The sequence below is a fragment of the Pleurodeles waltl genome, chromosome 2_2, assembly GCF_031143425.1.
Source record: "Pleurodeles waltl isolate 20211129_DDA chromosome 2_2, aPleWal1.hap1.20221129, whole genome shotgun sequence".
Lineage (NCBI taxonomy): Eukaryota > Metazoa > Chordata > Amphibia > Caudata > Salamandridae > Pleurodeles > Pleurodeles waltl.
In genome coordinates this window covers 231,671,576-231,695,597 of record NC_090439.1, presented here as the reverse complement: position 1 = coordinate 231,695,597, position 24,022 = coordinate 231,671,576, and the positions used below count along the sequence as shown (strand labels likewise).

The following is a 24,022-nucleotide window of genomic DNA, read 5'->3' as shown; positions in this document are numbered from 1 at the left end:
TTCCATCAGAAAAAGTAGTGCCAAAATTTGCACCAATGGGTTTCAAGACACAACAAAAATGTCGATGGTGCTGCTTTCCCTATGAGGCATGGCCTTTTTTGTGCTATCTTCATGCGAGGCAAACATGGCAAACTTCAGCTTGAATGTAAAATGATTAAACAAGTTTGAGGTTTCTTTTGTTCACTGATTTTTTTGTATTTGTGAGCTCCAGACATTGCAGCATTTAGATGATCCTTCTTGCTTTTGACAACTATTGATCGCTTTGAGTAGATTGCAGCCCTTGCACCCATTTATAGATACCAGTTAGCGTTTATTTTTGGAATTATTGCATAATTTGTGTTTTGCCCATCACCCTCAGCCTTTCGATCATATTTCCTGCTCCATCTAAAGATTGATGCATAGATGGGTATTTCAATTTCTTGTTGATTTATGTTTGCTGACAAGGTGTTATTGTAATTTGTTCCTGAAAACATTGTTTGCAAAGGCAGAGAATATTTCCATACTAAGAAAAGAGATCATTGCCCCTCATGGTCAGTGCTGGTCTCGTCATAGCACTGTATTTCTACTTTTCAGCTGCACAGCAGCCATGCTGCTCTACAACATGGCTAAAAGATATTGACAAAGTCAATAGCTCTCGCATAGGTGAGACCTATTGGTTTTGCGAATGCTTGTTTGGGTGTGAAAAAAATAAATATCTTCTTACGCCAGAATGAGAACATTAAGGCTGGTTAAGTGGTTAAAATATTGAAAAGTAGAAACCTCATTTTGGTTTATATTTTAACAATAGTGGTTTGTTTCCCCAATATGTACTTAGCTTGACTGGGCAGTTTGTGTGTCTCAGTAGTTCCCACTGTGCTTAGTTTTGATAGGAAGAACCAGCCAAACTGGATGAATGGGACAATTTGTATTTAATGGGCTTTTTTTAGGTCATGAATAAGACAGCACAAATGTGCTTTTGCATGCAAGAGATATTGTATACAACAAGGGACTTGGAGCCCATCCAATGCTTAACATATGTTGGCTTGTCACTTTTATTTGATGCTTCCTAATTGGCAAGTGGGTGCGAGCTTGACTTCCTCCTCCTTCTTGTGGAGTATTGACCACGTACTGATTTTTTCGTTATTGTGGTGAACTGACGCAGTACCTACTGCTTCATCTTGAACAGTGTCTTTCCACTGCCTGCATTGTGCTTGAGGTACTATTTTTTCTTTCTTCATTGTGCTGTGTTCCTTCTTCCCTCCCACCCCCATTGCTCATGTGGCATTTAATCCCCTGCTCCGTTGTCCATGTTACTTTTAAACACCTACTCCCCCTTGTTGTCTGTGTGCTTTTAACACATTCCCTCCCCTGTTATCCGTGTTGCCTTTGTACAGCATGCCGCTCTTGTCCATGTTCCTTTTATAATCTCTCGCTCCCTTGTACATGTTGCTTTTAACTCCACTCCCTCCCCCTTGTCCATGTTTCTTTTAATCCCTCAGCCACCTTTGTTTGTGTTACCTTTAACAAGCCTCCATACACCCTTGGCCATGTTGCTTTTAACCCCTGCCACCCCCCACCTTCCCTGAGAAAAAATCTCTATGACGCAGCCAGCACAGCAGCGTCACAGCATTTCTTTTTTTTATTATCCAGTTGCCTGCCTCCCTCTCTCCCATTAACCGTGTTGCCCATTCCCTGTTGTCCCACCCTCCTAACCATTGTCCATGTTGCCCACCCCACCCTCCATAAGAAAAAAGTGCTATGATGCGGTCAGTGCTGGCTGTAACACAAAACTTTGTTTCAAACTTTTAGCTATGCTGCACAGCATCAGCACTGCTGCAAACCATGGCTAAAAGACATCTGCACAGCCATTTGCTTTCACATGGGCAAGACCTACTGGCTTTGCCAATGCTTATTTTCTTCTGTGAGAGTCAGAAGCTCGTTTTGCAGAACATGGTATAAAAAATGCTCAGCTCTATCCATAACTACTTTTGTGGATAGGATTCTCAAATGTAGTAAAGTCTGCATGCGTTAGTGATACTGAATTTTTGAATGACATTACTTTTCAAATGGACTTTCTGTTTCATCGTGGAGTAAATATGACTTATTCCTAGAAAAGCTTGTGGACGAGAGCTTTTGATGTCTTACAATTCAGATGTCCACCAGTTCTTCGGAACACAAAGTGTGGAATGCCGATACATACCATGGATTGGTCACAGATGCTCAGGCTAGTCAATGAGATCCTTTAAACACACATTCAGATTGGTTCAGTGCTTGCATAGCAACAATTCAACTGAACTAAGACAATTATTTGAAGGAATGCGCTCTTTTCAAAGGAAACAGGCAGCCTGTTGTCTGGCCTCAGTCTGACACGTGTTTGAATTCACGGACTCAACAGAATGACAGAACTAATTGTCGCCCGGCATGCTTCTGCTTGGAAACTTTGGGGCGAAACTATAGTGCAGGATTTTTTTCTAACAACTCGGGGCATATTTGTGAAAAGTGGTGCTCCACACAGTGCATCGCCACTTTTCTTGTACCCTTTACCTCCCCCCCTACAATCACTATGTGTACACCGAATTAAAAATACGGCACACCATGGCACAGGGTAGGGGGCAATAGCGTCATTTATTATGATGCTATTAGTGTACTCTGCAGGAGTAGCACCAAAATATTGGTGCTACTCCTGCAGAGTACATAGGGGCCCACTGTAAACAATGGTGAGCCCCTTTTAACGCCTGGTCGAGCAAGAGTTAAAAATGGCGAAAGAAAAAACGCAAGGAAATCTGTTAATTTCCTTGCGCCATTTTTTTGGCCACTCTAATGGGGGAACGTCCCCTTTGCATACATTATTCCTGGCGCAGGTATAATGTAGCACAAAGGGTTACAAAGTGGCGCAATGCATGTATTGCTCCACTTTGTAAATATGGCACTCGGTTTTGTTGTAAATCGTGCACCAGTGCGCACCTTTGCTTAAACCGTTCATTATGATAATTAAACTCATGAAACAGACATAGGGGGCATATTTAAGACCCCCTAGCACCACCAGAGCGCCACGTTTTGTGACGTTCCAGTGACGCTATGCCCTGCGCCGTATTTACAAGGTTGCGTTAAGCCACTTTTTGTGGCTTATCTCCACTTGTAAATACTGCATCTTCACACGCAGTACTTTGGGTGGAAGGGGCGTTCAATTCGGTTTTGCTGTGGGCGTGCCACAGCAACACCCATTGCATTTTGACTCTGCCCCAGATTTATGAGTTTTCGTAAACCTGAGGTGGCACCAAAATCTATTGCCACCCCTGGGGTGGCATTAGCATGGCACAACAAGGAGAAATGCTTTCATTTCTTATTTTTTGTATGCTCTTTCTATATGTGCTGCATTCTGCAGCACACATAGAAAGAGCAAACCACCATTTAAGATTGTTTTTGTGCAGGAAGGTGTTTCTTCCTGCACAAAAACAATCTCCCCCTCAACACAGCCATGCTTGGACTGTGGAAGCATATTTTTCGCCTGCACAGGGAGAAACACAGGGGTGCGCTGTATTCTAGTAAACGTGGCAAATCCCTGTGTTTTGAAAATGACGGTGTGCAACACTGCCAAATTTGGTGCAGCGACACCCACCGTCAATTTCTGATAAATCTGACTCACAGTTCTTTCTTTAAAACAAGTTATTTCTCCCAACAGAATCCTTTTCACCCAAAACTAGAAGGTCTCAATTACTGATTGAAAATCCAATAGATAATTTATAACTATATATCGAATTTGCTCTTTTTACTGCAACTGCATCGTGGTGCAATTTCTAATGCCAGAAGACATTCATGCAGAACCACTGAAATTATGCAGAAGGAGAGAGCCAAATTATGTGGAAAAGTTGATTAAATTATACAGCAAGAAAAGGCAATTTATGGGTCAAGAAAAGGTAAATGTTTTGTTAATATTGCATAATTATTTTATCATTTTTACTCATAGTAACGCCTCTTTGGACTTGTATACCAAATGAATGCAGCAATAAACAACTGAAGGATGACTAGTCAACTTTTGTGAGGGGCTTATACCGCAGAGGAACAAAGGCCCCACGTACGGCTGCTAATGCGTTTGAGTTAGAAAAACTGATTGTTTTCATTTAAAAAAACTGCAGATTATGCATTAGATGATGGGTTATGAGGCACAAGTGGTAAATCAATAATTATGCGGAAAGTACGACGGAAACGTACAAGTCCAACTGTCTTGCATATATAGCATATAGCTGTTCAGCTGCACTGGGGTCAATTGCAATGAGACAATTACTGTTCTGCGCAATCCATTACTCCCGTGGAATGCAAACCAGGAAAATGGCAAGACTTTTAGTATAGTTAATAGACAAGTTCGCAATACTTTTGTACATTGACCTCGGTTTGCTCCTGAAATCTCTGTGCAACCTGAAGGTCACAAGTTCTCAGCACGACTGACTCAGTCTCTCATTCCTCTGTAGGCTGGCACGTGTATTAACTTCAATAATAATAATAACAGTTATTCTGTGCTTATTTGACCCAAAGCTTTATTAGGATCCCATCCACAGCATTGGTTGAAAGCTGTGAATGCCGAATATCCCGACTTCCTTTACCACCTCATACCTCTTTCTTCCACCTCACCAATCTACATGTCTCATTTGAAATGCAGGTCATTTGCTTTTGCATAGTTACGTACAATTTTGGCCAAATTACATTACTATGTGCAATTATGAGAAATTCAAAACTGGCATTTGTCACTGTATTTTAGCGTACACTACACGAAGATGTATTTCACGCTAAAAAACAGTGCAAAAAAAAGATAAAAGCGCAATGAACAACAAGCATTCCTGCTCCGTCATTCGAGCTGTTCCTGTTCGTTTGCGATCATTTTATTGACAACGAACCGCACATTCACTGTAAAATCTTTCACCAAACGGCACCTAATTAAGCAATGTGTCATGATAGTGTAATTTCGGAATAGTAAAGTCATATTACCGAATTTAGGCTAATTACGCTGGCACCACACTGTTTTCATCCAGCCTACTCTAGCTGGCCCTGCTTCCCCCCTTTGTCACTTTCCCAGCTCCTCTTTCTCCACCTTCTCTCGCTTGCCCTGGCCTAAAGTGTGATGATGAAAAACAATTCCTAGTTACCAGGAAGGAGCGCAGATGCCACCTTTTCCATCCACTGGCAAAAAGTAAATTGCTGCCCTTATAGAAAGCTCTCCAAAACCTCAATCTACTGCAGCAAAAGCTGCATAAATACACTTTATTTTTCTAAAGAGCCCTTTCCAATTTATTCACATTTGTGAATATGAAGACTACCCATATCACCCATATCACCCCCGGTACAAGTTTATCTCTTAGTTTCCTCAGTAAAATGTTTCATTCACTCTGTTCCATTTCGCTGTCATAGACCCGTGCACGTTTTCAGCTTGTCGTCTGGCGAGGAGCAGTCTGGGAATTGCAAATCTACCAGACTCAGTGGTGCAGCCCTCTTTACTGCAAACCATCGCTCTTCACAGTAGTGAAGTCGTTATCCTCCATGGTCAACCCTTTGTTTGCCTGAATTCACTTTTCAGTGTCTGAGGTGCCCTCTAATGACGGCAAGGAAGACACCCCCGAGACAGAGCGAAAGGTCGAGATAGCAAACAATACGCCTGTCTGGCAGTCAACTCAGATTTCTAAACTGAAGTTACACCGTCTCGTTGTCTAGTAGGCATCCCACCCGGGCGAGCAGGACCACAGTGAGGGGTCGGACTGTTTATCCATGGGCTGAACTGATAAAACCATGGAAGCAAACATTCTCCGTCTGCTACCCCACTTCAAACTGAATTACACCACAGAGAGGAACTTGGTGTGGTCTTTCTCTCACTCACACAAGGAGAGCATGTGGTAAAATGACAGTTCTCAGCTTAGGAGGCAAACGGTCTGGGTAAGTCCATGCAGGAATTGGAAGTGGGCATTAAAAGGAGAGGTTTGCCTTGTAAGCTTGTGAGTGCCCACAAACATGTACAATTGTGTGCATTCACAGACTTCGGTCCCACCTTTTCTGACCCTGGAAAAGATTAGCTATTTACTCCAGCTAAGGACAAGAGAAAGTTTGTGAAATGAACTAAAAAGTAAAAGTGTGATCAGACTGAGAAGAAATTGTCATATGTACCCCTACTTTTTTGTGAATTATTATATGAATATATTTTTTCATTCCACTAAAATGAAATGTAGCCTTATATAGTGCAGCTTATCACCCATGAGGGTCTCAAGGCGCTGTCTATGGGCACGGGGATATTAAGGGGCATATTTATACTCCGTTTGCGCCGGAATTGCGTCGTTTTTTTTGACGCAATTCTGACGCAAAACTAACTCCATATTTATACTTTGGCGTTAGATGCGTCTAGCGCCAAAGTCCATGGAGTTTGCGTCATTTTTTAGCATGGACACCTACTTTGCATTAATGATATGCAAGGTAGGCGTTCCCGTCTAAAAAATTGACTCCGAGGCATGTGCGCCGCATTTACACTCCCGGGCAAAATTCACGCCCGGGAGTGGGCGGGTCAAAAAAAATGACTTACGGCCGCTTTTGCGCCGTTTTTTAGCGCCTGGAAAAGGCAGGCGTTAAGGGACCTGTGGGCTCTGAAGGAGCCCAGAGGTGCCCTCCCATGCCCCCAGGGACACCCCCTGTCACCCTTGCCCACCCCAGGAGGACACCCAAGGATGGAGGGACCCATCCCAGGGACATTAAGGTAAGTTCAGGTAGGTATTTTTTTTTTTTTTTTTTTGTGGCATAGGGGGGCCTGATTTGTGCCCCCCTACATGCCACTATGCCCAATGACCATGCCCAGGGGACAGAAGTCCCCTGGGCATGGCCATTGGGCAAGGGGGCATGACTCCTGTCTTTGCTAAGACAGGAGTCATTTCTATGGGGGTTGGGAGTCGAAAAAAATGGCGCAAAGCGAAAAATTTGCCTCAACCTGACTTGCCCCATTTTTTGGTGCCCGAGCTCCATATCCCCCTACGCCGGCGCTGCCTGGTGTACGTCGTTTTTTTCCACGCACACCAGGCAGCGCCGGTGGCTAACGCCGGCTAACGTCATTGATTAAATACGGCGCCCGCATGGCGCTCCAGAATGGCGTTAGCCGGCGCTAATTTTTTTGACGCAAAACTGCGTGAGCGCAGTTTTGCGTCAAAAAGTATAAATATGGCCCTAAGTGATTTGCCCGGAATCACAGGACCTTGCACTGACGCCGAGGTCAGGATTGAACTCAGATCTTCAACTCTTGAGCTGCATCCTCTCACCTGAGTCATTCTTTAAATGCAAATTTCCCAATAATTACTGAAAAGATTTACATCAAATAATGAAAAGCATGCTTTTAAGTAAAGTTTTGACCTTCTGCCAAATTTGGTGAAATTCCATTCAGTCATTTTTTTAGTAAATGTAACATAAGTTTCCCATGGGAATTAACATGGGAAATCCAAGTTTTGAGACATCTCGTTTTACATTTTCCCAGTTTGATTGAACAGCGCAAAACTTTCCACAAAGGAGCTGAATTGACTGAACTTATTTTGTAAAGGTTGTTGCAGATCTAACAAATGGCCCCAAGGGTACTAAGGGGACAAACATGTCATTTCCATCGAAAATTATATATGGAACCCTGGGTAATTCCCAGGTTTTAGGTGATGAAGGATTCATTTACAGTAAACACTCTAAAGCATCTCCAACACTCCACATCTGCTCGCTGCAAATGTCTGTTTTTCTAGCAGGACTTTTAAGCATAGGATTAGCACAGTGCAATCCAAGTCAAGCTAGAAAGTGACAAAGCTTTCGCTGTTTTTACAGCAAAGCGGATTATCAGGTTCCATCCATGCCAAGCTGAAAAAATTACGAAACCTTTTCACTATTACAGGCACAGTATTGATGCTTTGGATTGGTAAAATACCACCCAAGCCAACCTATACTGAATAAAAGCAACTCCTGACATGTTTTGCTCTTATTAGCGCTCATTAGGGCAGTGCAGTTTTGTCCAGAAAGCAAGGGATATAAAGTGGACAATTGTGTTAGTTCTAGAGGAAACTATGTTGGAAGTATTGTGTTATACAAATGTATTTACTAACACACAATTATTGGAAGGTTTCTTTATGGGACAACCACTGTCAAGTTCTGTGATTCTGGGCCTCTGCTTTGGTGAGCTTTTTTAAACACATATACTGGGTTCTTCCTTTCCGTTTATGTATATTCAGATGGTAACTAGTTGGTTATGCATTACTGGTGTGAATTGTATGTCATCAGTTACAAACGGTTTCCTCTGACCCCTTTGTGGAATAATTCCAAATATATGAACTAGAATGTGATCCATCCACCAAGAGAGGTTTGGTATTTTATTAGAAGTTTGAAGCCCTATATAACTATAATAGCAAATTGAAAATAAATGCAAACTGAAGGTTGTATGCCTAGTGCAAATTCTAGGTATATTCTATTATCCAGGGTACAGGTAAAATACATATCCATCTAAATATAGCCATCGATCTCAAACTTTCTTGAATCAGTGTTAAACTCAACACAGCCTTCATACCTGGAAACCACTCGCCATAGAGATTTCAATGTGTGTAAGATAAGACCACAGTGGGGTACCAAAATCACACGAATGTACTCCTGGGATAAATGGTTTTCTACCAAGAACATACTTAGGTCCTTCCAGATGTGCTGTCTGCTTTCGACATGGCTCAATACAATTGTCTCCTCACCCCTGTCAACACTGCATGTGGTATAAAGAGGCTATCATAATGGTTCAGGTCTTTTTTGTCAAATCATATCCAACAAGTAAAACTATTTTTCTCCATTGTCTCAAGGTCTCTTGCAATCACCAGTCCTATTTAGTGCTTTCTCAAAAGCCTATCAGGAACCTCCCACAACTATCCTCAATAGCAATAATACCGGGTATCATTGTCATGCCAACATCAAACAGGATAGTATGAGGATTGAAAAAGAACGAGGAGCTGGCTGCCCCTTCAATGACTACATCTTTCAGGTTTAACCATGGGTGGCTTATAATGGACACCAATGAAAAATGAAATATTACTCCTAGCCTATAAATTCTTTCGTTCTCTCCTGTTTGATGGGCTAGAAGCAGGAATGGACAAAACTGCATACCTTTGTCACCCCTACCAGACAGGTACGTTTTAAAACTGACTGATGTGTTAATGAACATTCTATTAAAAAATCCTATGAATACCTTTTCAAACTGATTCACCATCATCACTATCTAGATGCTGAAGGTGCACTACTAGCACAGTTTGTCAATACTTCTGTCCTAATGATAATGGATTGGACATGGTCTCCACTCTCTTAAGACCCTTCCATTAGAAACTAATTTCATTTATCTCTTTGACGCAAATCTGACAGGAGGAAATTCCACAAGCACTGAGTACCCTACTTCCTTCAAGCATACAGATTTGAGCCTATGTAAGGATTTTGCTCTGTGGTTCCTTTTTCATCCTCCACCAGAATCACTCTCGAACATCGGTGGGTTGCGCTAACACTTCACAAAATAGATGAGTAACATACAAAATAAATTGGCTATACATAAATTGTGAATGAACTACCACACAGTATGAGATGATAACTTGTCACACAAAACAAACGTGATAAGATACAATTATCTTTATAGCAGTTCTGTCCGTGTTTAAAAACACATATGCCAGCAACTAGGTCCATTTGAAACCATTGGTAATTTCCACTAAACTACCCATGCTTTTGTGGCAAAGGGAATATGTAAGGATGGTAACCATCGTCTGCTATGGTCAGATCTTTAAAGTTTAATTTACACACACAAAACCTTGTCGATTAAACTCCTTTGGCCCTTGCGATATTATGACCAACACATAAAGCCATCATACCATTGCACCAACATTCATACTTCACATTTCAGAAAGCCATTTCACTGTTCAAACTGTTGTGCAATGTGAAAAAACACCTTCAACGTGCTATAACAACTATGGGTCTAAGTAAGAGAATTTATTAAATTATTTTTAAGATGTGCTCGTACACAATCTCATACTATGATCTGAGCTAAAAGCTAATGGCATCTGTATACATTTATAGTAAGGTCCACAATGGACAAATAGGTCCATCTATATCATCATACTGGCTGAATTTTGTGACCCACCTTATCGGGTTATAGATCAGTAAGAACAATTCTCAATCTGAGTGGGATGCAATCTGATCTCCCAGATTAAGATTCATTAGGCAGGTCTCAAATTGCAATTGACTTTGATTGAATAGAACCACAGGAATGGTGGCCTGCAAGGGTCAGAAGACCACCATGGATGTTATTATATTTAAATAAGGAAACGTTTTGAAAGCAGCCTAATTTCCTTAATGGAAATGGGACAGCTGTCTACTTCTTCAGAGCAATGTCCACAATTCACAAAGCAAAGGGGGTTCCTTCCCTTTTGTGAATGAATTACCACAGCAACATGAAGGTTAGTAACTTTTCGATGACTTGTAACCGAAATTATGGTTCCAAACCAATGATACATAAGGTACATATTCATTCAGCTTTTGGACGGGACGCCTAAAACAAGCCTCTTCCAAATACACATTTGGTATGCAGTCGCAATTCTATTTTGCAGTTAATTTTTTACAACTTCTATAACGGGGTAGATACGTAAGAAATCCCTTTTTTACAGTTGTATTCTAATTCGGGCTGTTTGTGAACGTTACAAAGGTTGGTACACCTGGTCCATACTTTATAATGTGCAGTATTTTACCACAGCATTCAGATCTGAACTACAGTTCAGTACTGCCTTATAACACCCTGAACATTCGGGTGTTGGTACATGGCAAGGATAATGTGTGTCACTCAGGCTCCTTTTTAAAATTGGTATAAATGCACTATACACGTAGACCCAGAATGAAAAACAAAATCTGCCTTGGCAAAAAAAAATCCAAAGCAGCCCCACTCCTTAGAAAGCTGCAAATAGACTGAAACCTTAGGAACATCGTTGTGTCATGCACATAACCTGCTCTAAAAGCATCCCACCAGAAAAACGTGAGAGTGGCAGAATAGTCAGCCCATCCTGCATATATGATTTGGCATGCAGTACATAAAAAACTGCTTAATTTGTATATAAAAACGTGCCGGTGCCCAAAGCACTCCTCTTAAACACGCGGCTGCTGCAATTAAATGTGGGAACAAGAAATACTGAGGCAGCATAATGCTGAAGTAATTTCGGGCCTAGTCAATCCATTTACAGCCACTCCATGCCCCTTCAGCTCACTCTAGCAGCTTTTTACTTTCACCCTTTATGATGCTTTTTCGTTTTTCCCTTCCTCTGTCCTTCCCATGTGTGTCTTTTGCTCGCAGCAAATGCTTGGGGCAGAAGAATAAGCGCCAGCACACAAAAAAAGTGCTGGTGTTCAGCACCGGAAACAACAAGCACAAATTAAGCACTGACATAAAAGGACACAATGCACAATCATTGAACTATAAACAAAAGAAACGTACTTATGTCCGGACTCGTGAGCGATAGTGAAGGCCAACCCAAGTCCGGTGTCTTCGTTTACTGTGCAGCTGCGATATTTACTACACATTCCGCTAATGGGGGCAAATCCTGTTGTGAAAAAACAAAAGAATATGAGGTTAATATATAGCATGGCTACTTTGTAAATTCTACAACAATATTTTTTAGTCTAATTCTCCGTATTGATAAGGAAATATATTTTCTTCTCTATTTCAGAAATGTACCCCATAATAAAAGTGCTGCTTACTGAGTATTGGTGAGTTGAATAATGGTTAAGAGGTGTAGGCATTTCGGTATATATATTTTTACTATGTTGTAGGTCTAAGGCTGTACCATTTGCTGTTTCAGTAAATTCCCCAAAGTCTGGAACCAAAAAAACAGAGCTATGATGATATATGGCCGCCATGCAGTAGATACACATCAAATTAAATAGCTTAATAGTGAATGTTGACAGTAAATGTGTTTTACCCATTCTATTGATGTCACCTATTGCCTTGCTCACTCTTTATGACAAGTAGTTCAATTTATGTCAGAACCCCAAGCAAGAGTTCCTGGGCCGAACCGTGGGGGTTGAGACCTTTCACTCCTTATGTACGTGGCCCAACCTATTATAGATACTAAGCAGTTGGGTCAAGTACCCGTTCAGCACGTGAAGCTCAGTGGTAGCATGGGTCAAGCAGTCCCAGGCTTCTCGGAGGATATGTAGACACAGAAGAGGAGCACAGGCTCACAACTCAAAATACGCACAGTAGCAATAATAAATGATTGTTCAGTCAAAAACTTGCTTTTATGAAGAAGGACTATTTATACACAACCACAAAGAAAAATACGATATCCATAAACAATACACACAGTCCCCTGAGGTCAGGGCTCTAGTGTTTCAGAGGTGGGCCTCTGACTCCCACTTCCTTCCAACTAGCTGTAGTGGTTATTTCCCATTCACTATTGGTGACATTGAGGTTAAGTTCCACTAGTAGTTCAAGTTTCAAGGGTCCCAGTCTGACTCTCAATTAACATCAAAAGTGTTCCAGTGCAGCAGTGCTATCTGACAAGCAAGTGCCCCCGGGGTTGTCAGGCACGAAAATCAGTCTTACCCACACTAGCAGTATCCGGGTGACTGGAGTCTATGGGGGTGCCTCCTTCATAGGTACTGAAGCTGCAGTGTCTGCCTCCAGTAAGTCTTTCAGATGCAGTCCACGAGGGTTGCGGTCAAGTGTTCTCTAGTTCCTCACACATGGTCCTGCAGCGGTAGCAGACAGACTGTTCTTCATGATCCTCCAAAGCATGGTAAGTTCCTTGGGCTTCTTCTCACAGATAGAGGGGTGCGAGGATCCTGGTGCTGGCCCTCTGTTAAGTCATGGGCCCGCTCGGTTCATCACCTTCTTCCTCTGTTGATGGTCTGGACCAGACCACACTTCTTGCATTGTCCCGATGGCTTGCTCTGGCGTATCAATCAATCAATCAATCCACATTTATAAAGCTAGGCTTATCACCCAGGGAGTCTCAAGGCGCTAGCTGGGTGACACTGGTCAGTCGAAGAGCTGGTTCTTGAGATCCTTCCTGAACTGAGCCAGCGATGGGGACTGCCTAAGGTGGAGCGGCATTGTGTTCCAGGTCTGCGAGGCGAGGTAGGAGAAGAATTTTCCTCCTGCCATGCTCTTCCAGATCCTGAGGAAGGTAGCAGGGACCTGTTGTGCTGAGCGGAGTTGCCTGGTGGGGGTGTAGAAGGAGAGGGGGTGATTGAGGTAGGCATGTCCGATGGTATGGAGGACCTTATATGCGTGTGTCAGGAGTTTGAAGGTGATGCATTTGTTGACGAGGAGCCAGTGTAAGTATCTTAGGTGGGTGAAGATGTGGCTTTGGTGGAGGATGTCCAGGATCAGTTTGGCCACGGCGTTCTGTATTCTCTGTTTACGGGTCACCATTCCACTTTGCGCATGGGCTAAGGCCCCATCCGCACAAAGCAAACTTCACATCAGCCCCACCTAGCATACAAAGTCATTGACTTGATTCCGCAAACGGGTTATGGCCTGAATGGATTGGTAGCAATCTTCACCGTGGCACCACCTGGCATATAGGGTCGCCCACTTGATACTACACATGGGCTATGGCCCAATTGCATGGCAACAGTCTTCATAGTGTCCCCACTTGGCATACAGGGTGGCCGACTTGGGACTTCACACGAGTGAGGAACCTTTTAATGCATCACGGGTCATGGCTCACCTATGGCGGCTCTCCACTGGCATCACAGGAGTCGCAGACTTTTCCCTGCACACAGGAGTGACCTAGTTGGTGCAGCAGTCATCTTCTCAGCCTTCTCCTCACATCTCACTACAGGAATCCACTCATTAGAATCCCTCTATTGGACCACGCTCCCTCCAACCCTCTCCTCTCCCTCACAGGGCACACTGGTCTTGGCAAGCCGGCAGGCACTGGTGCTCCAAGCTAGAAAGGTAGGTGATTTTGGATTACCTGAGTGATGTCCCCACTCCCAGCTGAGAGACTAGCAGTCCTTGGCCTCCAGTCATCGTCACAGGCAGAAGTCTAACAGATCTTCTCTTCTTCGCACAGCCCAGCTGGCCGGTTGAGAGTTTACAGTTCTAAGAGTCTGAAGCTCCCCTTCCATTTCCAGACAATAAATGTGATTTAGAATCTGAGTCTTTGAAGTTTATGTTGGGGGTCTGCTTCCCTTTGAAGTGCCCACACCTGTTCTTTCTATCTCCAGAAAACAGTTTGTCACAGCATGAACAACTCTGATAGCCCTACAACACAGACCATGGGACTGACCAGAGATTTGCAGCTGGATGTCAACCACAGGGATATGTGTTTTGAAGGGTTACCCCAGGGCCTCAGCCTTACTCTTTATGATTCTCTTATCAATCCCATCTCCTTCCTGAGAAGACCTCTCCCAGAATTAAAATGTATACTTTGAAGTGTACAAATAACCTAGCTCTCCTTTCTTCCAGTGTGCCCCACCCAGGTTGCAGAAATGCAGCAATACACAAATCTCCTTAGGGGGATTGCTCTCCCTAGTCACCTCATGTTCTCCCAGTCAGCCCTGGGTCTCCCAAAATGGAGTCCAGAGTCATTCATGTAATGTACCATTAACAGGCATACATACACCCAGCACATGTATATAAATACACGTGCTGCACAACTGTACATCCTATATATTTTGTACCATTCACAGAATGCGCACATACACCCTGCACACGTACACCACACATGTACTGCACAGCACTTCACAACAAACCAATGTAGGCGAGTGGTAAGTTAAGCACACAGCAACAGAACTTTAAATCAGTGAGCCTGTGTTAAACGCACTCCAGTGACACAGGTCACAAGTACCTGTTTACTGCTACAGGTCACTACACATTATGTTGCCACCACAGCACTCATGCAGATTAACTTCTGGCAAAGGCAGTAGTCTTTACCCACTATGAGGGTAAAGATGTTGGAGCCCCTCCCGGTCCAAAAAGAGTGCAAGCCGTTAGACAGCCCTGTGTCATGGCAGATCCAAGATCCATGTTCGCACATGACAACAAAAAACTGCATTAGAGATCCAGGCATTAGTACAGCTAGGCGTTTAAGGGCGTGGTTGCATGTCCATCACCATGAAAAGGACTTTTCTGTCCCAACACTTTAAAATAATTAATCTCATACATCATGTGAACAACCTCTGCATAGTGTTTCATTATGCCCAGAAGTCTCATTTACATTTTGGATCACAGTTGCCATGCTTGTATTATGCTGTGTTGCATTGTCCTACTACTGTTGTCAGCTCCTTATGCACGCTGATGCTGGAACTAAACAATTAGCAATTTCTAAAAAGAGTGGAGGCCAGCCATTTTCCGTATGATTAATTACATTGGTTGCCAGCAGTAGACTTATTTTTAGGTCTAGCTTGACAGTGCAGTTGTTATCACACCTCATACGATCAACCTAAAAATAAGCTTATGGGAGCACTACAGAGAAGAGCTTTGGTTCCAACTACATATTGGTGGACAGGAATATATATTTTGATTGGGCAGAAGTTGTGTGCTTTCACAGAAAAAGTGCTTTCCCTCCAAGAGCTGTAATCATTTGATTATCAAACTGTGTAAGCCAGAGCCCTTTATCAGGTCAAGCTTTTGTGCTACAACAAAACTTGACCTTTAGGTCAATTAAATTCCACTGCAATGCAATGCCTTCCAAATAATTATGGTGTTTCTTCTTCTCTGACAGCAGCACAGATGAGAAGAGGGCAGGTTGAAGAAATGTGCTCCATTACTGCAGTCCCAGTCATAGGCCAGCATTAACAAAAGCAAATAAATCTTCCACGTTGTAAAAGATTTCACCTCACCATCCACCACCTCCAACTCGACGTCCCCTCACAGGACCATTGCAATGACCTCTCAATTCTTCAGCAACAAAATCAACTCAGTTTACAGCAACTTCAGCCCACAACCAAATTTGACAGACAACACCAAACACTTCCCTCAGAACCAAAGCTCAACATATAGACCGTCATCACATTAGAAGTAACTGCTGCCACCATGAAGTTTATCCACTCAGGAATCCCCATCGGACCCCTCCCCCCGCCACACCTACTTCAAAGGACTGTAATCCATCAGTGCCTTGTTCACACCCATTCTGAATACTTTCACCTCTTCTGCGACCTTCCCAGATGTGTGAAAACATGCAACCGTTCTCCCGTTGCTGAAGAAACCCTATGCAGACCCTTCAAATATTGCCAAACACAGACTGGTCTCACTGCTACTATTTCCGGCCAAGGACTTAGAGAAAAGCATTAGCAAACACCTCATTGAACACCTCAATGACCACAAATTCCTCAATACCACCTCATTCTAGTTTCAAACACAGTCACATCATAGAAAATGCCCTAATCACTGCCATGGATGACATTCATATGACTCTGTAACTCAAGCTGGTAGCCAATAGAGCTAGTACAGATATCATGCCACAATTCTTGAGATCATCATCAACAACAGCAAACTCAATGTGACTGCTCAAGTTAATGCTTTCACCACCTCATGCTTCCATACCCTAGGCCTAAAGATGCTGAGGAAGATTTTCAACTTGATCCCAATCATCCCCTGGAAAGCTGCTGGGCTGCAGGAACACCCTTCATGCCAAGACAAACAAAAAACTCACCACAAGGCTGCTCCCTTGCCACACTCACATCACAACACAGCTGATGGAGCTCCACTGGCCCGCCATCCGCAAACAAGCATTATTCAGACTTCTCACCCACACTTTCAAGGCACTACATAACACTGGCCCAGCATACCTCAACAATTGCAGCTGCTTTCACAAACCTTCCAGACACCTCCACTCGTCCAGACTCCTGTTGCGCAAATCCCACTCATACTGAAAATCAGATCTGGCATTCAAGCCTTCTCCTACATCACTAAACATAAGAGCCTCCTCCTCACTTCTTAAAATCCACAAGAGGCGGAAGACTGGGTTTTTTCAGCAGTCCCACTGACCCCTCAGTGTGGCTAGATTTACACCTGCTCCGTGCCAGGATATCCTCCTAGGTGATAGTGCACTTTACAAATCTGCATCACATAACATCTATTGTGTGTGAGTGAGCTCAAAGGTTATACTGCTGATACCCATGGAGAACCTGTTCTGTGTATAAGGTACTTTGCATAGCTCCTGTCTGTTATAAATTTGTGTTGTGTATGTGAAGGAAGCTTGCACTACTGTTGTCTTTGCTGTAGCTGTTTTGTGCATGAGAGTAGCTTTCACTACTGCTGCATGTACTGCACCTGCTTTCTAATTGTGATGATAGAAAAGAAGGGATGAAAAGAAGGGATGACACATTGCTTCTGTCCATGCTGCAGTGTTTCTAATAGTGTGCCCCTTATCCCTACCATGACCCCTTTCATTATCTAGTCCCTGTCCCTCCCATCCCATCTCTGTGGACCACATACCCTGATCCAGGTCCCTTCTTAATCCAGTGAAGATGCTTCAACATCTTGTCTTGCTCTTCATTTCACTTATGTTCCATGTAGTATCTCTCCCCTGATCCCATAATGTGGACCAGCTCATAGTTCTTGTTAGACCTGGCAGCTTTTTTAGCATCTCTCCCCTGTCTTTTTGCCTTCTGACCTCCTGTATTTATGGTATACCGGACTCTGCTTTTGCTGGTTTATTGCCTCTGTGCACTTTATCAATGCTAATCAGTGCTAAAGTGCAAATGCTCCATATATCTATATCTATATATATATATACAAATATACATACACATATATATAGATATATATGTATATATATATATATATATATATATATATATATATATATATATATATATATATATATATATATATATATATATATATTTATATGTACAGTATATATATGTACTGTTGATTGGTTTACCCATGGTTGGCATATTTGATTTACTGGTAAGTCCCTAGTAAAGTGCACTAGAGGTGCCCAGGGCCTGTAAATCAAATGCTACTAGTGGGCCTGCAGCACTGATTGTGCCACCCACATAAGTAGCCCTGTAAATATGTCTCAGACCTGCCACTGCAGTGTCTGTGGGTGCAGTCTTGCACTGTCAATTCGACCTGGCAAGTGCACCCACTTGCAAAGCCCCAACTTTCCCTTTTACTACACGTAAGGCACCCCTAAGGTAGGCCCTATGTAGCCCCAAGGGCAGGGTGTGGGTATGTTAGAGGTGGGACATGTACTGGTGTGTTTTACATGTCCTAATAGTGAAATAATACCAAATTTAGTTTTCACAGTTGCTCTCTGTGTGAAGTGTACTGTTGATTGGTGTATCCATGACTGGCATATTTGATTTACTGGTAAGTCCCAAGTAAAGTGCACTAGCGGTGCCCAGGGCCTGTAAATCAAATGCTACTAGTGGGCCTGCAGCACTGGTTGTGCCACCCACATTAGTAGCCTGTAAACATTGCTCAAACCTGCCACTGCAGTGTCTGTGTGTGCAGTTTTTAATTGCCAATTCGACTTGGCAAGTGTACCTTGCCAGGACAAAACCTTCCCTTTTACTACAGGTAAGGCACCCCTAAGGTAGGCCCTGGGTAGCCCCATGGACAGGGTGCAGTGTATGTTTAAGGTAGGACATATACTAGTGTGGTTTATATGTTCTAACAGTGAAATACTGCCAAATTTGGTTTTCACTGTGTAAGGCCTTTCTCTCTCATAATTTAACATGAGGGCTGCCTTTAATGATCCTTAAAGTGCAGTTTCCCTTTGAGAGCAAATAGAGATTTGGAGTTTGGGATCTCTGAACTCACAATTTAAAAATACATGTTTTGGTAAAGTTGTTTGTTAAATTGTTTGTTTGAAAATGCCACTTTTAGAAAGTGGACATTTTCTTGCTTAAAGCATTCTGTACCTATGCCCGCTTGTGTATTCCACGCCTGGGTCAGACTGACAGTTGGGCTGTTGTGAATTCCCTCTAGACAGTGACACAAAGGGAGCTGGGGTGTAGCTTGCATATCCTGATGGGCCATTTGGGCTAAAGTGGAGGGAGCAGTGGTCACTTACAACTGAAAGGACTGTGCCTGCCCTCACACAATGCAGTCTGCAACCTCCTGGAGTGTGTCTGGAGCCAGGCCAGGGCAAGGCCAGATCTTGTGAACAACAGAGACTTTTCTTTGAAGTATGCCTACTTCAAAGGCAGAAAGGGGTATAAGAAGTAAACCCAAAACCCCAGACTTGTAGAATTTTTCTGGATCAAGAGGAACCTCTGCCAAGGAGAAGAGCTGGAGGAGGAGTACAGCCCTTTTTCTGTGGTTGCTTTGCTGGGTTGGCCTGCAGTTGCTGCGTCTGCCTCAAAAGAGAGCAAAAGATGAACTTTGCTGTGTATCTTGCTTGAGAAAGTTTTCCAAGGGCTTGGAGTATAGCTTGTTTCCTGTTGGAAGTCTAAGGGATATCAAAGACTTCAGCTTCATCTGCCTACAGCACCAAGAACATTGTGTTTTAGTACTGCAACAGAAGAAAAACCACTGTAATGCCTCCAACGATGCCACTGGCCTGCACTGTGACCTGCTGACAACGCATGGAGTCGCACCGCCTCACTTCACACTGCAACCCTGGTCTCACTGCCGCCGCCATCTGATGCTCCACCGAGCCGCTGCTTGCACCGTGACCTGTGGGCCTCGAACTCCAGCATCCAGTTGCTCACACCGCAGCCTGGCCATCCATGACGCCGCCGTTCCTGCTGACACCGGTGCTGCTGCCTGCACGGCTGCCTGTGGACACCGCTCGTGAGGTACATAAAGCACAGTCCCATCCCGCACTGCAACCACGGTCCACCTACTCCAGTGTCGTCCTCAGACATTCCTTGCTGCACCATGACCTGTAGGCGCTGCACAAAGCCTGCCCCACATCGCACCACCCCGTTGGGCCTACCTACAACAGTGCTTCAGCAACGACGATGCTGCTGCCTGCACCGTGACCTGGAGACACAGCACGTTGCACCGCCCTGCTTCACACCACAGCCCTGATGCCGCAGGATGCTGTCACCAAGCCAGTGCCTGCACCGTGACTTGTGGGCACCGCACGTCGCATTGTCCCACTTCGCATCGCAGCCAGACGCCATCCACGTCGGCGTTCCTGACTTCATCATCAGCCTGGAGTTTGATCTACAATGTGTGTGACTTCAAGGGCATGACGAGCCCCGCACCGACCTCCGGAACCGATGCCAGCAACGCCACACTCCAGATCTCATCGTGAGTATCACAACGCCCTGCATTTCCAAGACACTGTTTGCGGGTCTTCCTGACACCGTAGTTGGCCTGCGAGGCCGCAGCCGACCTCAACTGTTGGATTTGTTGTTCACGACGCCGTGATAGCCCAAGACAGAGCTATTGACTTCAAGGAACTGTATTTTTAAGTAATTCTTGCAAAATTCATCTCTTTATTATCGTATGTTGGATTTTGCTCGTTTTGGTCTTGTTTTATATAGGTAAATATTGGTTATTTTTCTAAAACTGGTGTGGTGTCTTCACTGTATTACTGTGTATTATGTGCAAATGCGTTACATATTGCTTCTGAGATAAGCCTGACTACCTGTGCCAAGCTACCAAGAGGGTGAGCAGGGGTTATCTAAGCTTGGTATCTCCCTTATCCTGACTAGAGTGAGGTTCCCTACTTGGACTGGGTGCAAACCGACTGCCAAATCGAGACCCCATTTCTAACAGTTCTCTACAGGGCTACCCAGGGGAAGGATTAGTGTATGTGAGTGTATGGCTTGCACTGTTGCGTCATGTGCTGTGTTCGCAGAGATGATTGCACTGCTACAGCCAGCATTGTGCTTTCATGGGGGAATCATATCAGTAGTCCAAGCTCAACCTGTTCTGCAATCTTGCTAAGCTGCTGTCAGGGCAGTACCTGTGGTATGTAAATGAGCAAGGCTTACACTGATGCATTCAGCTTTGTACCTGTGCTGAGCTAATGCTTTGCACTATCCATGATGTCCATGTGACGCATGATTCAAGGATATTTACATGACTTTGATAAGTGCTGTATCAGTACTATGTTCTTGCTAAATACTTACTCTGCCAGACTGGTGTGTGCTGAGTATGTGTCAAGTCTCTTTGTGTCATGGTGACTGTTGGACCTGGCCCTCTCAGCGGGGCCATCTCCAGACTTTTTGCCTTTTCACTCCACGTTTTGCTGAATTAATTTTTGTTGGCTTTAGGAGTCTTTGCTAAAGTGCATGTGCTCCCTGCTCAAAACATGGTAACATTGGCTTATCCACAATTGCCATATTTAGTTTACTTATAGATCCCTAGGAAAGTGCACTAGCTGTGCCCAGAGCATGCAAATTAAATGCTACCAGTAGGTGTACAGCACTGGCTGTGCCACCCACTTCAGCAGCCCTGCAAACATGACTGAGGCATGTCACTGCAAAGCCTGTATGTGCAGTTTTAAGCTGCTGTGTCATCCTGGTAAGTTAACCCTATTTCCAGGCCCAAACCTTCCTTTCTGATACATATAAGTCACCCTTAAGGTATGCCAAGAGCAGGATGCAGCATATTTAAATGGCAGGACATGTACTATTAAGTTTTACATGGCCAGGAAGTGAAAAACTCTTACATTAAATTTTCACTGCTGCAAGGCCTATTTCGCCCTTAGGTTAATATTGGGATTGCCTTATTATACTTTATAAGTGTAATTCCCAATTGGGAGCAGATAGATATTTTGAGTTTGGTGTCCCTGGACTCCCATTATAAAATCACAACTGGTTTTAAAGTTGGATTTTAAGTTGCAAGTCTGAAAATGGCACTTTTGGAAATTTTGCATTTTCTTACTTTAACCATTCTGTGCTTGTCTCTGAATATACATCTGGGTAGGTGACAGCTGGGCTCTTGTGCATTCCCCCTAGACAGACACACACAAAGGGAGCTAGGTGGGCCTGATGAACCATTAACTTCTTGATGGGTCATCCGGGGCAGGATGGGAGGGAGAAGCTGACATACCTGAATGGGCTTGATCCTGAGCTCTCACAAAATGCTGCATAACCCCTTGTAGTGTGTCTGGAGCCAAAGAAGGAAGGGCAGGGACTTTGAGCACTTGAGCACTTCGAAGGCCTTTCTTTGAAGGTTCTCCCCTACATCAAAGGCTCAACTAGTTATAAATGCTAGACTGTGAACACCACCAAATCAGTACACTTCTGGACCTGAGGACATCCTGCCAGAAAGTACTGCTGTGCTGCTAAAAGTACTGTTGGAAATGGCCCTTTTTGCAGAGTCATCTCCAATCTTTTTGCCTCCATCCTCCTATTTTTTCTGACCTGTTTTTGTTGGCTTTAGGTCTCTGGGCACTTTACTACTGCTAACCAGTGCTAAAGTGCATATGCTCTCTGTGTAAAGTGTACTGTTGATTGGTTTAGCCATGATTGGCATATTCGATTTACTGGTACGTCCTTAGTAAAGTGCACTAGAGGTACACAGGGCCTGTAAATCAAATGCTACTAGTGGGCCTGCAGCACTGGTTGTGCTACCCACATTAGTAGCCCTGTAAACATGGCTCAAAACTGCCACTGCAGTGTCTGTGTGTGTGCAGTTTCAAACTGCCAATTCGACTTGGCAAGTGTACCATGCCAGGGCTAAACAATCCATTTCACTACATGTAAGGAACCCCCAAGGTAGGCCCTAGGTAGCCCCATGGGCAGGGTGCAGTGTATGTTTAAGGTAGGACATATACTAGTGTGGTGTATATGTCCTAACAGTGAAATACTGCCAAATTTGGTTTTCACTGTGTAAGGCCCATCTCTCTCATAGGTTAACATGGGGGCTGCCTTTAAATATCTTTAAAGCGCAGATTCCCTTTGAGAGCAGATACAAATTTGGAGTTTATGGTCTCTGAACTCACAATTTAAAAATACATTTTTTAGTGAAGTTGGTTTTTAAGTTGTCTGTTTGAAAATGCCACTTTTAGAAAGTAGGCATTTTCTTGCTTATACCATTCTGTGACTCTGTCTGTTTGTGGATTGTCTGTCTGGGTCAGGTTGACAGTTGGGCTGTTTTGCACCTCTCTAGACAGGGACACAAAAGGGGGCAGGGTGTAGCCTGCATATCCTGATGAGCAATCTGAGCTAGAGAGAAGGGAGGAGTGGTCATTCACACCTGAAAGGACTGTGCCTGCTCTCACACAGTGAAGTCTACGACCACCTGGTGTACGTCTTGGGCCTGGCCTGGACAAGGAAGGATCTTGCAAACACTTGAGACTTTGCTTTGAAGTTTGCCAACTTCAAAGGCAGAACTGGGTATAAGAAGAAGACCCAAAACCCCAGACTTTTAGAATCTTTCTGGAACCAAGAGGAACCTCTGCCCAGGAGAAGAGCTGAAGAACTGAAGGAGGTGTACTGCCTCTTTGCTGTGTTGCTTTGCCGGACTGGCCTGCAGTTGCTGCTTCTGCCTGAAAAGAGTGCAAAGGGTGAACTTTGCTGTGTGTCCTGCTTGAGAAAATTCTCCAAGGGCTTGGAGTAGAGCTTGCCTCCTGTTGGAAGTCTCAGGGACACCAAAGACTTCAGTTTCCTCGACCTGCAGCACTGGAAACTGTGTGTTTTGTGCTGTTCAAGAGGAGAAACCACTGCGATGCCACCAACAACACCGCTGGCCTGCACCTCGACCTGCAGCACTGGAAACTGTGTGTTTTGTGCTGTTCAAGAGGAGAAACCACCGCGATGCCACCAACGACACCGCTGGCCTGCACCTTGACCTGCCGATGCCACACGGAGTCGCATTGCCCCGCTTCGCACTGCAACCCTGGTCTTTATGATGCCGTCATCGGACTACTTCACCGAGACGCTGCTCGCACCACGACCTGTGGGCCCCGCACTCCGGCATCACCTGCTCACACCGCAGCCTGGGCATCCCTGATGACGACGCTCCTGCTGACACCGGCACCAGCACTATCGACTCCTGTGTCATCACCAGGCATCCTGCCTGCACCGTGGCCTGTGGACACCGCTCGTGAGGGTCACGAAGCACCGTCGTCCCATCCCGCACCGCTGGCTTGGGCCTACCGGCGACAGGGCTTCAGCA

The 24,022-nt window shown here is 44.2% G+C and overlaps 1 protein-coding gene across 1 annotated transcript in view; it reads right to left on the bottom strand.

Moving 5' to 3' along the window:
• The window catches only part of ADAMTS16 (ADAM metallopeptidase with thrombospondin type 1 motif 16), a 757,015-nt gene that overhangs the window by 531,075 nt on the left and 201,918 nt on the right, over positions 1–24,022 (bottom strand). Inside the window, exon 8 of the mRNA XM_069219698.1 lies at positions 11,471–11,576. Within this exon, the coding sequence (XP_069075799.1) occupies positions 11,471–11,576 (106 nt within the window). The remainder of the gene's footprint in view (positions 1–11,470; positions 11,577–24,022) is intronic.